The 16,523-nt window shown below is 43.3% G+C and overlaps 1 protein-coding gene across 1 annotated transcript in view; it reads right to left on the bottom strand.

Annotated features, from left to right (window-relative positions):
* Window positions 1-614: 614 nt before the first annotated feature.
* myo1g (myosin IG) overlaps window positions 615-16,523 on the bottom strand; it is a 40,160-nt gene continuing 24,251 nt past the window's right edge. The window contains exons 19-22 of the mRNA XM_031874822.1: window positions 16,345-16,449; window positions 15,518-15,631; window positions 12,288-12,445; window positions 615-1,278 (exon numbers count right to left, since the gene is read on the bottom strand). Of these exons, the coding sequence (XP_031730682.1) occupies window positions 1,116-1,278; window positions 12,288-12,445; window positions 15,518-15,631; window positions 16,345-16,449 (540 nt within the window). The 3' untranslated portion in view covers window positions 615-1,115. The remainder of the gene's footprint in view (window positions 1,279-12,287; window positions 12,446-15,517; window positions 15,632-16,344; window positions 16,450-16,523) is intronic.

Genomic DNA, 16,523 nt, shown 5'->3' with positions numbered 1-16,523 from the left:
CAGACGTATGAAACTATATGTGAGTCAGGTCTTAACATCATGAATGCAACCGATATTGTATTCCACCTCCACTGTGTTGAGGCTAAAATCTCACCGGCAGATAGCAACACTTCAACATTTCTTTGACTTTCTGTTCGATCGAAACCACATTGGACATCACCCACTCCTAATCGCAGCGACTTAAGCCCCGTAAATCCTGTGAAATGATGTCTGTTGCGTGTGTGTGTGTTTATCAACCCAGCTGATCTGATCCAGAGGACACCAAAGGGACAAGAGAGGAAACAGCTTTTACGTCACAGAGTCCAGTTGCTGCTGCTCAGAGGCCGGTTAGGATTGGACGTCACCTCCTGCAGGCTGGAGAAGCGTAACATACAAAACACAACAGCTTTAGCTGATGGAAAACTGACCGTATTTGCAGGAAATCCTCTCGCTCACAGAACACCACAAGGCTCCTGACCTGTTCCATTTATATTTTCATGTCTTCCTTCAAAGGCCCAAAGCACATTTGAGAAATACATTTTAATCGCTGTATAATGTAGACTGGTCTACAGTGTTCTGTATTTTTGCGAGGCAAAGCATTAGGCAGAAATCAACACACAGAGAGCTCGCTTAAGTAAATCTTGAATAATTTATTTTCTTCTCGTTTCCCTTTTTACTACTTCTGACATAGAATAATTGTCACAGTCTGACTTTTGACAGCATGAGACAAGGCACACAAAAGACTTTTCTCATTTCATAAAAAATCAACTCAATGTACAAAAATATATCTGGAAGGTTTTCTCTTGATTTCTTTTATGCATTTCGACGTACAATTTGTCTGTTTTTGTTCCACCTTGTCTTGGAAAAATACCTTCAAATATCTTATGCAACATTAAAAGCAAAGACAGCTTTGTGTCTCTCTCTCTCTACAGCAACATAATTTCTCTCTTCAACACTTTTGTATTTGTCCGGTGAACATTGTCCTCCTGCAGCTCAGGATTAAGAAAACGGACTCTGCTCTCTGGGTCGACATTTCAAATATTCAAACAATCTTTGCTGCATAACAGTTGCTTTTCAAGGCCAGGTCCCCAAATGCAGAACTGCAGCGGTCTAGTCGTGGTCCTGAGTTCAAGCTGTTAGTTAGCAGGGACGAGCAGGACGAAACCGTCTCGGCTCTTCTTGAAGTCCGCGCTGGTCTGGCCCGGTTTGGTTTCTACGGTGACACTCTTTGGTTTGCCCCGCATGTGAAGCTGCAGGGCTGAGTGGCAAACCTTCACAGGAAATTGGACTTTTCTTACACTGAAAGAGAGAAAGACAAAACATACATTTTTGTATTACTATACTTGATTAAAAAAAAAAGAAGTTTATTCCCACAGCCTCTGAACTACATGTGCCTGCCTTTCCTATTAACTTAATCCTCACCTTGTTTCCTAATCCCGAACCATCACTAAAGGCCCCATTCACGGGAGAATTTACCACTAAAATATTTAATGTATGTCAATGAGGTCAGTGCGCTGATGCATGACGAGTGAAAATAGTGACCTTGTTTCAACTTTTGCTGCAATTTTAGATATTTAAGTAGGTTTAAGTAAGAGCATTTTATTGGGAAATTCACCAACTTAGAAATAAGAGATAAAACTGTGTCAAAAAAACATATACTCTGTGGGTCTAATAAAAATAAAATATGCGTTTTATTTCACCAATGCCGTTGTTCACAGAGAAGTTAAACAATGAACCAAAGCACTGCCAAACTGGAGCAGTTGTGTTGTCTTCAGGCAACCAAATTCCCCAACATTGATATCACAACATGAAACTGATTCACTGCGTCACGTATCCACAGCATCCAGGTTCAAAGCATATTATGCGTTAAACCTGACAGGTGTGTGTTTGAAAGCCTTATCCCATCGTTAACCCTGAAACTTCTCCACATGGAGCATGTTATTGATCACTTCACACTTCCCCCGTGCCTAGCGGTGATTTTGACTGATCACTGTCACGTCCAGAGTGCAGGTGCTTGTGGCGTCACACACACACACACACACACACACACACCTTCCACCACCAACCCAATCCCTCTGCTGACAGCTGGGATAAGGAAGCGTGGCTCTGCTTGCTCGACAGGCCGGTCGCTGCACAGTCAGCTGAAGATGATCCACAGTGAAGTCGCTGCTTCCTCTCGGCCCCTCTGGGATCCTGCAGCCTCAGCCTCAGCCTCGGCGACCCCGCAAACACAAGCCGGCTCTGCAGTGTGCATACAAAGAGCTTTACACCGGATCCACCTACGTCACGGCCCGAGGCCCAGGCGACCATGAGTGCATGGTTTGATATTCCCGGTTCTCTTGTGGGTGAATTCAGATTGCCATTTGTCTCTCCGTGGACGCACTTTGTATTAACTCAATTTGCCAGCGTTACAAAAGCAGACGCAGAACAATATTTGCCAAGCGGCTATTTGTGGAGGCCTCTGAATGTCGATAATGTGACTGATAAGCAGAGCTGGCTCATGCATACAGGGCCACCTTTGGCAATAGCCCCCCCCCCTCCTTTGGCAAGAACAGACCAAGTGCACTGCCTCAAACTGCTAGTGTCCTCTTCTCCCCAGACAGACTGGTACCCTTCGAAAAACAATGACTGGAAATGAGACGATGTCCCGTTTTTGAAAAGGTGAACTTCATTCAAGCAGATTACATATTGTTTTCGCCGTTATGCAATAGTGCTGGCAATATGATTATGAAGTAGAGAGCTACACCAGGTGAGAGCATCATACGGACAACACTTCAAATGTATTGAATATACTCTGAATGATGAAACTGTTGCTTAAGAAACTGTAAATACACTTTTATGTTCTAGCTAGCGAGGTAACGAAAACAAGCAAATCCAACAACACGGTGCAGGTGCACTTATCCCCCCCCGTCTGTCTTGTTTGCCATACCGGTAAATCTGAACGAATTATACTTTGCAGGAAAGTTTGTCAGGACCCGGCTTGTTTAGAACAAGATACAGTAGGTCTAAGAGACAAAACATCAGTGGGGATTAATAACAATTTTCTTGTCAAATTAAACATCAGTTTGTGTACAGGAAGCTGATGCCTTCCAGCTTGAACTTCAAAACAACAGGTGTCTCTTTAAGGTGTCACATTATTTGCTTTCCTGGTGTAAAAAGAACTTGAACTCAAGTCACGGCCCGTTTCCAAATCTGTGTCGCTGTTCATCATCGCCATCCGACAGGTGTGGCCTCGCTCTCCATTTTCCGCTTGACCCCTCGTCAGCCTCAACCGTCGCCTCGCTGAACCCCCCTAAACCAGCTGTCCTGCCCTCCTGCAGCAGGGACAAGCCCCGACACAGAAACCCAGTGACCTCCGCTGCGTTTGGATCTTGTGTGCGATCCTGATATCATCACACTGGCTACCACAAGAGGAACCCGACACCGGCAGAGTGTGTCGAGGAAGGCCTCTCGCTGCACCCCGAGGAGAGTGGACGATCAGCTGTGAAGGCCTGTGGTTGAGCAATGTGCAGCGGAAGACTGTGGAGGCCGAGATCATCCAAGGCTACGATTTAATACAGCCGACCATCACTCTTTTTTCCGAGACTGTCTTCCCCCCAAAAGAAACAATAGCGTCTGTCATTTCTCCAAATCTTTCTGACATACTAATGGTACGAATCCCACAAAAAATACCTGGCTGGTTAGTAGCTTGATAGCAAGTAAGAAATCTGAGACGAACTCCGAAGCTAAATCCAATTGCCAGTGTATTGTCAGTTTTACACTTCAGCTTTTGTACAGATAAAACAAGAGAGATATAACATGTTAATTAGTGAGCTTTAAAGGTGCTGAAAGGTGGATTTTGTTACAGTTTGACAGAACCAGGCTAGCTAATTACCTGTATCCAGTCTTTATGCTAAGCTAAGCAAATCGGCTGCTGACTGCAGCTTTACATTGAAAAGATAGAAATGAAAAGGGTATCTTCTCATCCAATAAGCATATTTCATAAAATGTAAATAAATTAATACATTTAGCAAAAAGAAAAAAAAATCGTCGCCATCTCACACTCACCTGTGGCTTTCCATCCATCAGAGCCCCTCCCCTCCATCCCACAGTCCCCCTATTCTTCCATCCCACCCGACTCGACACCCACTCCTCAACACAAGCCTGCAATTTCCCCTTCTCAATCTTAATTAGCACTTCCCCCGGCTGCCTGGCAACCATCTCTGGGGCAATGGCAGCATCTGCAGCGCGCCGGCAGTGGAGGGGGGGGGGGGGGGGGCAGGGGCATAACGTGGGCCGAGGCCGCTCAAGTTTTCTGGGCGCGGGGTGACAGCAGGCGGACCATCACAGGGTCTGCTTTTGCGTCACAGCGTTCATCATCCATTAAAATTACCATCACCGTCATCAGAGACCGTGCGCCTATCTCAACCAGCTGCCCCCTGCGTCTTGAGTCTCCTCACGGGGGGCATTCTGGGAAAGAAAATAGTAGTCAACAGCAGAGCTAACGCATGAAGAGTGGCTTCTGTAAAAGGTGCAAATATGCTTTAAGATGCAACACTGTGGTCCTGTGCACGCACATGACTTGAATCAGAGATGTGTGTCATCAAGTGTGATGTACTTTAATAGCACTAACTTCAATCATTTCCTCGGCGCTGATTAATTCTGAGGACCGCCGAGCTCCTCTGTGAGCTCCTTCCTTTACCAGTGAAGGAGCTCACAGAGGGAGAGTCGAGCGTCTCAACAAATTGATTATCAATGAGGGGGGAGACGATCGATCGCTGTCAGGGGGGGGGTTGTGCAGCAGGCTTTTGAACTCATCACCTCGCTCCAAACGTTAGCTGAATGACAACTCAAGAAAGATAAAAGATACAATCCCTTTTACCGACAAATTGCTGTGTGTTGCTCGACACTGCGGTGAGACTGTTGTGACGAATGGAAATGTTGCTGAAGAATCCATTTGTTGCACTCTTGAGGTGGATTTTAAAAAAAAGGCAGTGTCAGCGTGTGTGTGTGTGTGTGTGTGTGTGTGTGTGTGTGTTTGAATCCACAAAGAGGCCTTTTTGATGCCGGTGCAGTTTCGAGGTCAGTCGCCGACTCCGTGAGTGCGCCCAGGAGGCTTTGAGGCGCTCGAACAAGAAAGTCCCCGAGATTTAACAAGCGAGGCACCAGTCAGGACGTCTTTATGAAATCTGTCTTTGATGTAAACGTGTGGGAATGAGCTCATCGGGAAAATAGGATGAGAAGCGTTCACTGTCTGTGCGCTTCATGCCACCCATCCCATCATGTTTTTTTTTTTTTTGCTCGACTACAAAGGGTTGGTTAAACAGGGAAAAGCAGAAAATCATGTTCTGGCATATTTAATGCTTTTTTAATGGATTAACATCATCCGTCCTGTTAGAATTGCATTTTGTGTGTAGATTTAGGTAGTGTGCCGATTGATTTGCTCAAATACGGGTTCAAATCGCAGCAGAGCATTTTGAAGCTTTACATTAATCCCTCAACAGGATCGTGGGAGCAGGCTCTTATTGATATATCTTTAAAACTAACTCACTTGTCCTCCTGTAACTTAAATCCAGTCCACAGAGACACTTTGTATTGAAACATGTTATCATTACATCACTAAACAAAGAGCTGCATTCACCGTTTCTGAGTTTCATCAACTTAAAAAACCCCGACAGATCTCTTGTTAAAGCTGGTGTAGGCAATTTATTGTTGGTGTCATTGGGCAGAAATGTTTGAATGTACGACTAGTATTCATTGATCGTATGAACATTTAATCCACACTCAGAAAGAGTCGTTTTTAGATTTAGTTTGTGTTGCGGATGAAATTACAGCTAAATAGATTACCTAACTATAGTACTAATTATTGAAAACAATGCTAGGTATTGTACTATTACGAAGGTCACATGGTTTTCCCGCACAGCTCCGGTAATTTGCCAGCGGATAAAATGACGTCTTGAAGGACGTCTTATTATTTTACGACCCACTTCCCTCTCTGATATTAATCCTGTATGAATGAGGCTTTTGTAAGTCATAAGGGATAAACGTTTATTTGTGTGTACTAGATATGGTGACATATTTGACTTGACATTATATCGGTCATATGACTATAAAACATCTTTTGTGTCCACTTGAACTACTGCGTTTGAGACGAGAAAAACTTCAGAAACGGGCTGCGGTGGGTCACAAAATCTGCATTTCAGTAATTATCACGGCATTATGTTGATCTTATATATGACAATATTTACTTAATTATTATTTTAAAAAAATACAAAGCTTCTTAAGATATGTCAGAACTTACTATGTGACTGAAACATTATTCACGTAGACATGAAAGACTAATAAGAGCATTTGGTCACGACATGAAAGACGAACACATTAAACCACTGAAACTAAATGTGGTGCCAGCTCTGTTTATAGATACTGAACTCTAATGTACTCATATGTCACAGAAATTCCTGCTAAAGACCGGCTGTAATCAACTGATTCCGGCTACTCTGAGGCTAAAAGCACTGAGCCACATGATCTGCCAGCTGTACAAGACCTGAGAAGGAAATGGGTCGGTGTTAATACACCATTTACGTTCCACCTGGGTTAAAAGCTGTTGCCATAGTTACTCTCAGTGGTGGAGGAAGTATTCAGATCAAAGTACTAATACTGTACAAACACTATGAGAAGCAAAAGTCCTGCCTTTAAAGCGTTACTTCAGGAAAAGTATGAAGAACGATCATGAAAAAGTACTCAAAGCTGACAAATGTCCCCTGTGACTGTTATACTATTATTACTCCTGCATTCATGTAAACGCAGGATTTTCTGTTGTAGTTGGTTGAGATGGAGCTAATTTTGAACTATGTTGTACAGGACTACTACTGATTATTTTCTCCATTCATTGATCCATCGTTTGGGCTCTGGGTAATTGTGACTATTTTCTGATTTCTTTACAAATCAAAGTGACACCTTCACAATGTTTGCATTGACAGTACAAACAGTACAAACCTCAAAACTATTAAAATCATCAGAAGGAAAAGCTGCTTGACATTAGTGATGATGGAGCCGTGAAATGTTTCTACGTGAGAAACAACCAGTCAGTCGTCATTGTTTCAGAAGTGGATTTTCCTGTTTTATGTGAAAAACACTCAATTTTGTAAAGTAACTCGTAACTAAAGCTGTCAGATTACTGCAGTGAAGTAAAAACAAAGTACAGTGTGTCCTTCTTAATTGTAGTGGGGTTGAAGTATAAAGTGGCATCCTGAGAAGCAAATACTCAAGCAACATACCCCAAAGTTGTACTGATGTAGCCTACAGTACCTGAACGTTACATTCCACCACTTGTTAGTCTCCATAAGATCAACACTGCACGAGCGCCGACCCTGAGCCGTGTATGACACCAATGCTAGAACCAATAACAAGCTGTGGAGAGGGGGGGGAAAACTTAAGAAGAAGACAAAACAGGGGACAGGAAGTGAGCGGGCGAGAGGACGAGCTGACCGAGGAGAGCTCGGATCACAAGCTGCCTCTCCTGTTGCTTCGGCCGAGAGACGAACACATTGAGGACAGCCGCTGAGGGAGGGAAAGGAAGAGGGGAGGCAGAGGAACAGAGGAGGCTATTTCGGGCTTCGGATGATGCCTTTCACGACCTACAAAGTGAATTTAGAACAGAGACGGCCTTCCCTAACCGGCAAACTGTTGACGTCCGACGAGGTCAAACGAGAAAGTCAACAAGTCCATCATCAGTAACAGGCCATTAAAGCCACATCACAAGACCACTCGCGTGCGCTTTGAGGTTAATGAAATCATCTTGTTTTCTCGCTACTTCCCTGGGAAAGGGAGGGGGTGACCCAGAAGATCGCTATTAATGCAACACCGTCCCAGGTCTTTCCATATTCATAACAGGAAAGTGCTGATTTAGACGATGCTGGAGATGGAGAGAGAGAGAGAGGAGCTGGGAGAGGACGAGATGAGAGAAAAACAAACAAGAGGCAAGGAGGAGGGGATCATTTGCCCACGAGCTAATCAAGTGTCCTTTCATAAAATGTGAGGCGTTAGCCGGTCACCCCGAATCACATTTGTTTGGATGAGTTCATGTGTGCGCCCTCGAGGGCCGGATGATTCAACCAAAACACTTCAATGTTTTACAGAAAGAGAAAAGAGAAGTTTAGATATATATAATTGGGGCGTCACTTTTAATCTGTTATATGTGCGAACATGGAGAAAACACGGGCGTTTGTGAAATACACCATCTGACCCGCTGCATGCCGCGCAGCCCTGTTAGTAAACTAGGCTGTTGTTGCTGCCTTCAACCACGCCGAACAAACAATCATAAAACACAAACTATCTGAAAAGTGACGTCAGAAAGCTTTTAAAAACCTTATTCAAGCACAACGTTGTTAAATTTGACATCTTTTTTTGGGGTTCAATGTCTCAATCGACGACGCTACGACATGCAGACAGTCACAGCCGGGTAGCGAACCGCCAACCTTGTGATTAAAGATGGATTCGACAGATGGCAGAATTGTAAATAAAGATGAGGCTGTTTGTTGACTTTGTTTGCTTCTCTGATGCAGCGGAGGCAACACAAACAAAACACAACAACTTACTGTACATCCTACAGTAGAAGTCAGGATCGGCTGTGTGCTGCATTCAGGGGAATTACTATGAAACTAAGAAATACTCAAATATGCCTTTTTTTCTTTTTACATATATCTGACTTGGCAAAGAACTTTTCAAACACTGAATGTAGTGACAGCAGAAAAGAGATGTGTTTGTATTGTCAATATAAACTTTGACATGCATTATTCATTTTAGTGCGTCTTTAAAAATGGCACAAACTAGCTGCTACTGGTTTTGGTTCTGCATCACAGCTGATACAGAAACTTCGATCCAGAAAACAGTCTCTGGCCGCGGTCAATAAAAATAATAAAATCCCCAAATTGCCTTTTAAGTAAAGAATCCTCCTCAATCTTTTAAGGCCGGGGCGGATCATACCCTAAATCCTGCCTTTAGCCCACTCATACTCCCCCCCCCAGCTGTCCCAGCAGATGGTCTACGAGTCCAACCCCCTCCAAAACACACACACACAGTACACACAGTAAACAGACACATACCAACACACGCCGCGTTCATGCCGTCATCTCAGACCCAGGTGACAGGAAGGGAAAGCGGGAGAGAGACGGGGAGGAACGGGCCGTGCCGCAGGATGGAGAGACGGATGTGACATGACAGAAAACCAGACAGCTTGTCTCGGCTCGTCCTCGCCGACGACGCAGCGCGGCTTTGAAGTCTGATTTCTACCTTGTGCCTCCAACGCTGCCTTCGCTGACCCACTTTTGTACAACTCACTGTGCCACCAAATACTCACAGGCTCACTCTCTCCTGTTTGATTTCCAGAGATGAGACCAAAAAAATAAATAAACCACACAATCGCTCCATTGACTGTTTGCTCCCCTGACCAATCTCCAAACCTCACAAACTAAAGAATGACATGCGCATGACTCCCAGAAGTCTGGGATCTCATTTCCTGACAGAAGGAAGCACAAGAGGAGTGTGTTTGTGTGTTGTCATGCCCCCCCCCCAACACATGCTCACACACTTACACAGCTCACCCCTGACTTTGTCTCATGAGTAGAGGTCGCGACCCCCTCCATTCACCGCAGATGGTGGCACAAAGGCAGGCGGAGAGCTGAAACTGACTCCCGATGGTCGGCTTTCCTCCGCGACGTCCGGCGTACCCCGAACAGCGACACCCAGCTGCTGTAACCCCCCCACCAATCCCAGACCAAATATCTAAGGCTGCACCAACAAGGGTTAATCTATCAACCAGATGGAATCACGGTTTAACTTGAGATCATGTTGCAAACTCCAAAACTAGCTTAAAATTAAGAAAGAGAACATTTTCTCTTTGTCTTTCACTCTAAACCTAGATTCAATTTAATTGTTGTGTCAAAACTTTGAACTCCAATTTAAGCTGTGACCCAGTATTAAACTTACACTTGAGGAGATAGAACTGTAAACAAAAATGGCTGCCTTTTTAAGATGGATCGAGTGAAATAATCAAGTTCCTCGAAGGAAGTTAAGGGACAGACTCCACCCAGTTGAGTTTATTGATTTATTTGACTTTGGGTAAGCAGGGCTCTCCATACTGATTCAACTCCATTTCATTTTGGTGTAAACTTGGATTTACTAAAGTGAGATTTGTTTTTAATTGTGCAACAGAGCTCTGCTTCATTTGAAACCCGGGTTTTACTCTTGATAAAGCTAGTTTTGCTAAACTCTGATTAGAACTGATCGTAGGTTAGAGGAAATCCTTGTTGGTGCAGCACACAGGAAGACTCATAAAAGTGGAAACACACCAGGTGCATCTGCCGTCTGGCCGGCCTCTGAGCTGGAAGAACATAAGAAACGCCACGCTGGTACGAGTGAGATGACAGCTCATTTGACATTTGATCTCTTATCACTTAGGCTAACCTGGCTGATATAAGTGGGGCGGACAAAATATTACCACAAAAATACAAATGATCGTGTATCAACACGTCACTTCAACAATTTCAACAAAAACTGACCATCATAACTATTATAAAGGTAGGTTTCATTGCAGGACTGTTGTGTATCACACTGCAGTTATTCTACCTACTGTAGTTGTACCTAATAAACCGGCACCTAAGTGTATGTCACCAACACTATATGCTGTTTATTTTCATTATCTGCCAATCATTTTCTTAATCGACTTTTCTGGCATTTTATAGTGAAAACAATAAATCCCTAGATCGAAGGATAATGAAAGTAACTCTTAAACTCTTAAACGATTTCTTAATATGGACTCTTGGGAGACAGGCCTTGAGCTAAAAGAGATCCGAATAAACAAATGAAGATATTTGTTATCATGTGACATTACTATGTCATTCTATGTAACAATAGTACTGATAATACAAGCAATGGCAGCAGAATTCATAGTAAACACCAAGTGCTTGGACCTTGTTTTCTAGGATGAACCTTCAAACTACTTTTTGACCACTACTATCAGTCTGAACTATAAAGAGGTCAAAGTCTTTGGTGGATTTTGGCATCATCTTCATCCCCACAAGAGCTCCACTGTGTGTTTGTTAGTATATGTACGTCACTCACTGCGGTCCTGGCAGGATTAATACTTTGGGAGACCAATCACCGCAGACTGGGTGCTGTCTCAGCAGGCCACACTAATAACAACACACACACACACACACACACACTACAACAAAAACAGTCTGCTCTGTGTGAAAACTTGTGCCATTCAAATGAAGTCTGGCAGAGGTGAATGTGGGTGGATGTGAATCAGGTTTAGAAACAGCGATGACAAATCAGGGTCCGAGTGATCAACGTGATAAATGTCAGCGTGACTGATTCATTTCGCGGCAGTGATTCAGAGCAGGGTGCCGGCGCCGACAACTATGACAGTGATAAATGCCAATAGTATGATTTGCGTAATTGTTGTGCTGCATTAATAGACTTCGTTTCAGCCGGGGGTCTTTGACCAGCAACTCCGTTGGTCTGATGCTGTGCTGTTCGCCTTTTCGTGCGACACCGAGACCCGAAAAGGCTCCATGTTTTCTCCAATTCATTCATCCTCTCTGTTTAAGGCATTTGTTTGGTTCTTTATATTAAAAGTGGGAATGAAAAAGAAAAAGATATTAGAGGGATTCATTTAGTAGTGGTCTTGTAGGTTTTTCATGGGGGGGGGGGGGGGGGGGTTTAGCCCACAAGCTCAAACATTTTTACTCCCGACACAATGCCTCATAAAAACAGGTGGCATTACAGTAAATACACAACTATAAAACGTGAATACACAACTATAAAACGTCCGAACTTAAGAACTTACTCGAACGTAAGATAACTACAGTTATCTTACAGTTTAAACTTGTGTCAATATAGATTTGTGACGAATCAAATATCTCTTGCTAGGATTTGGAAGAATTGTTGTTCGTGGTTGAGCTTGAGTGGGAAATAGAATGAATGAAACTGGATTATTAATATATATATACTTTTCTACCTATTTTTCCATGCTTGTGTCTAAGGGACTAATGAGGACATGAAATTGATGCAGCACTGAGGGAGAACACTGCAGACTGCAGCCGCTAAACAAGCTATAAGTCACCTCACCGTCAATGTACGTCCACTAAAAGTGCTTGTTTTTCAAGCGGACATGCTCAGACTGTTATCATAAATGCGACAACATTATGGAAAGGACCCAACAGAGAAAGAATGCTTCATCTGCACTTTGTTTGTAATTGTGTGTCTCACTCGAGGAGAACTCTTGGGACAGCGTCAGCGAAACGGTTCCGGCCGTGTGAACTGACCGTGTGAAGTGGTCCACCAACGTGCCCACCAGCTCGCCCACTCGATCCTGGTTGGCGCACAGCTCCCCGCGCTGCAGACACAGCAGGACGTCGTCCTGGGAGGACGTGTGGAACACCACCATCTGGTCGACCCCGTCGGTCACGCTCAGCCCCGTCAACTGTAGAGGGACACAAACGCCACAAAGTCAGACTCAGACACGACACCAACCCGCACTAAGTCTAGGGCCACAGCGAAGCATGTGCTCAGGGAGTCACTGTTTACCATCCTCCAGTACAGTTGCAGGTAATACTACATTAAGATTATCTTATATCTCTACCACCTTTATTCATCTACAGCAGTAAAATGCTGCTTACACATTAGAGCATCAGTAACAATATAACATAGATAAAAAATATATCTACTTTTGATACATTATGTACATTCTACTAATGATACCTCTATATTTTTACTTAATGCAGTGAAGAAGAAAGTGTTGTTTAAATGTTGCATTGCTAATTTAAGTTTAGTAGGAACCTGGATGCTTGTTCTACTACTGCTGAGGTGACTGACCATGACGTTCAAGATGACACACTCGAGCACTGGGAATTAATTTGTATAAGATGTCAGGATTATACCGTCATTGTACAATACCTGTAAATTGAATACAGTGCGGCACAGTACATCCAGGATCAGAAATTACGCCATGAACGAAGCCAGCAGATTATTTCTGCTCAGTATGTAGGGTGAGAGAAAATCTGCCCGTGGTGCACGCGTGGTTGAGGTGCAGTGAAGGGAAAGTCATGAGGTGTGACCCAGATGGAATATCGTACAGACTTACTGCGCAAGTATTCAGATACTGGAGGAAAAGTAGCAGTACTACTGAAAAATAAAAGTCCTACATTCAACATGTAACTTGTAATAGTACTCATTATTCAGAATCACATATATTAGATTACTCGATTATAATAATCGATACATTAATTAAGTGTTCATCACATTAATGCTGCAGCTGGTAAAGGTGGAGCGAGTTTACTTTATATACTGCTGGGTAGCATTATCTATAATAACACATCATTTATTCGTTAATTCATATTTTTTGTTTTAATATTCTGAATCTGCAAAGTAACTAAAGCAATCAAATAAATGCAGTGGAGTAAAAACTACAATATTTGCCTTCAAAATGTTGTGGAATAGACATACGTATAAAGTAGCATAACATGGAGATCAGTCAGGTAAAGCATCTCAAAATGTTATCCAAGTACAGTAGTTCAGTAAATGTAACAGAAACAGAAGAACAGTACGTATGAGATATATAAAGACAGAGAGAGATAGAGAAAGTGAGGAGTGTCACAGATTTTAGAGACGGAGTGGATTAAGCCTTTTTACGGCCTCCGGCATACACAGGTTAATCTAGCGGGGACCCGACACCGTCAAGGCCTGGTTCTGGTACAACCTGTCCCCTCAGCATTCAGCCATTTATTGTGATGAAAAAAAACAACAAACAAGAATAGAACAAGTGCAGATTTTGGTCCATTTAGGGAAATATAGACCATAAAGGGGTGTATGCTTTAGGGCGGGGCTACTTTGTGATTGACAGGTCGCTGCCGCTACCAGAGCCGTATACGCCGTCTCTACGTCACTCCTCTGCATTCCAAATGGTAACTTCTGTTCATTGGTTGCGAAAAAAACAACAACACGGCGGCGGCCATAATCCAAGATGGCAATGGTGAAATAGCCGGACTCAAGGCTTAAAACGTCAGTCCACAAAAACTAATAGGTGACGCTGTCTAATCCTACTTCTTATATACAGTATATGGATTTAATTCAATAAACAAACGCATATGGACCCTGGACCTCCAGTGTGATCGACAAGCCCTCGGGACAGCTCTACTTCTTTCTCCTCTCATGTTGGACTGAGGACAGACTGGACGCTACAGCGATTCACTATCACCTCTCAAAGTACATGTGGTATTGCAAGACGTTCCAGATCTTAACACGCTTAAATCAAATCCCAGCTGTCCATAAGGTCCCTGCTCAACATCTCAATTCATTCAGAAATACATCAAACCACAGAAAAAAAATCCTGCTCTCAAAGCTATTTCAAGAACCCCAAGCATCAGATTAAATAAAGCTGTCATCTCCTCTCTCTTCACTTTTAGAGCTAACGGCCCCTGAGAGATCCCTGATCCACTTTCTCAGATTGGGCGGTGAAATGAGCCAGGTTCGCCCCAGACGGGAGGAATCTCTAAAGCTAAGAATATATGTCAAAGCACCACCACGGCCTCACATATCAAACACAACCCCTAACTGACACACCAATGGCAACACATTCTTCTTCTTCTTCTTCTCTTCAATCTTGACAAAACAGGTCAAAAGCTAATTTGAGTCAAAACACACTTTCTTAAAATGAAATGAAGAAATGTACGACCTTCGTCTTTATATCAGTCCAAGAGTCTTTCTATGTTTTGTGAATAAAGTGGTACACAAGTTGCTGTTGCCGAAGGTCAGAATTTGCCCAAACAGCGACTTTCAACAATGCAAACTCTGCCCTTGAAGGTCCTGAACATTTCCCGGAGCAGCCTACATGACGGAAATTCTGTCGCCGGTTCCTCCAATCGAAACGCAGATTTAGTTCTGGAGTTCCTCAAAAGGTTCTTGGTCCCCTGGGAAAGTTCATGAGGTGGAACGTGAGAAGAGTTTGAAAGATGTGGTTGTTTATCAGGCAGGACCACAAACATAAACACAATGAGATGCTAAGAGGGAAATGTAAGAACCAGTGCTTTAGGGCCTGACCTGCATTAGGGATAAAAAGTAAGGATATACCTCTGGTGTTTAGATTATGACCGTTTCTTCTGTTTTTTTTTATCTGCCACTTGCAGTATATGAAATAGCCCTTTGATATTAGTGTAAGGAGTAAGGATTATGCTGGCATTATTTTATCTATATTGAACTTTTTCCCTTTTAAAGCATTTACACACCAGGGCCCTTTTGTCCGTGTGATGAACTCGCACATCAATACGTTTTTTCCGACTGTTGTTTTTGTCTCGAATACTTTCGCGCAGAACGCAAACCTTTCGTGGCGATACATTTTTCTGAGCTTCAACCAGTCACGTTGTGCCTAATACAACAGCATGGGTTGGATACTGTATGTGTTTTCATACCCGGGATGACTGAGGAGCGCTTCGGCTTCAGATGAACGTTGTGTCAATGTGTGTCAAAGCGTGCGTATATCTCCCGTGTGAGTACTTACGGCATCCAAGGGAAACCTCTTCAGAACCTTGTACTGCTTCTTAGGCTCCAATTTGTAGACGCACTTGTCTGTGATGAGCAGGCCTCGGTCGGTGCTTTTGTTGAATCTATTCACCTGAGAGAGCAGAGGAGGGAAAAGAGACAAGGATTAAGCTCCACTTTTGCATTTTTTTTTTTTGCAACTCGAAGGATCTTTTGGGTTATATACTCTCAATTCAAACAGAAGTTTCCCCTGTGGAGCTGCAAGCGAGCAACACTCACGAAACAAAACACAACAAAAGGATAAATAGAAGGATCAGATACAAAGACAAAGGCTCTGGTGGGTTTGTCAGTGTCGGAGGTTGTTTTATTTCTCTTCATCAAAGCCTGCATATCTTCAAATGTACTTTGGCTAAAGCTGCAGAATTTAGCAGAAGCCCTCTCTCTGCAATCCCTGATAAGGAAGACATGGCCATTATTATCCACAGGGAGATGATAAGAGTTAATCACAAGGTGAAATAATAAGCAGGGCCCCGGCAGCATTTGGTGGAGATCCCAACAGACTTTAAAAATGAAAAGGATATCTGAAAGGTTGAGGAAATCTTTCGTGATTAATCCTCTGATTATTTTTTATCTAACTTCTTTATATTACTTTCTGAAATCTTGAAAGACGAGCCGACACAAAAGCCGACAGCGACGGGGTGGAATGGAGAACACAGCAGGTGAGAAAAAGAAAAATCAATCCCAAGGCTAAAAGGAAGCAGCAAAAGACAGAAACTCCTTGTACAAAACAGACATTTACATGTCAGCATGATGTTTCTTTTTCTTCCCCCACTTCACATACTGTACCTTCCTACAGAAGCCAGAGAAGAGGACCTGAGTGTACTCGTCTTTGTTCCTCAGCTCCTTGGAAACTCGGACGAAGCCGGAGCTGGTCTGAGGACAGTCTCTCACCTGCAGAAATGAAAAGACCCCGTGTTATTACACAGAAGCCGGCAGCTACAGTACGGTGGTGTGGGAGTGTATCT

The sequence above is a fragment of the Anarrhichthys ocellatus genome, unplaced genomic scaffold (assembly GCF_004355925.1).
Source record: "Anarrhichthys ocellatus isolate YVR2014 unplaced genomic scaffold, GSC_Weel_1.0 scaffold84, whole genome shotgun sequence".
Classification (NCBI taxonomy): Eukaryota; Metazoa; Chordata; class Actinopteri; order Perciformes; family Anarhichadidae; genus Anarrhichthys; species Anarrhichthys ocellatus.
Note: the sequence above shows the minus strand (reverse complement) of the source record. Positions and strands in the feature narration are given on the sequence as shown.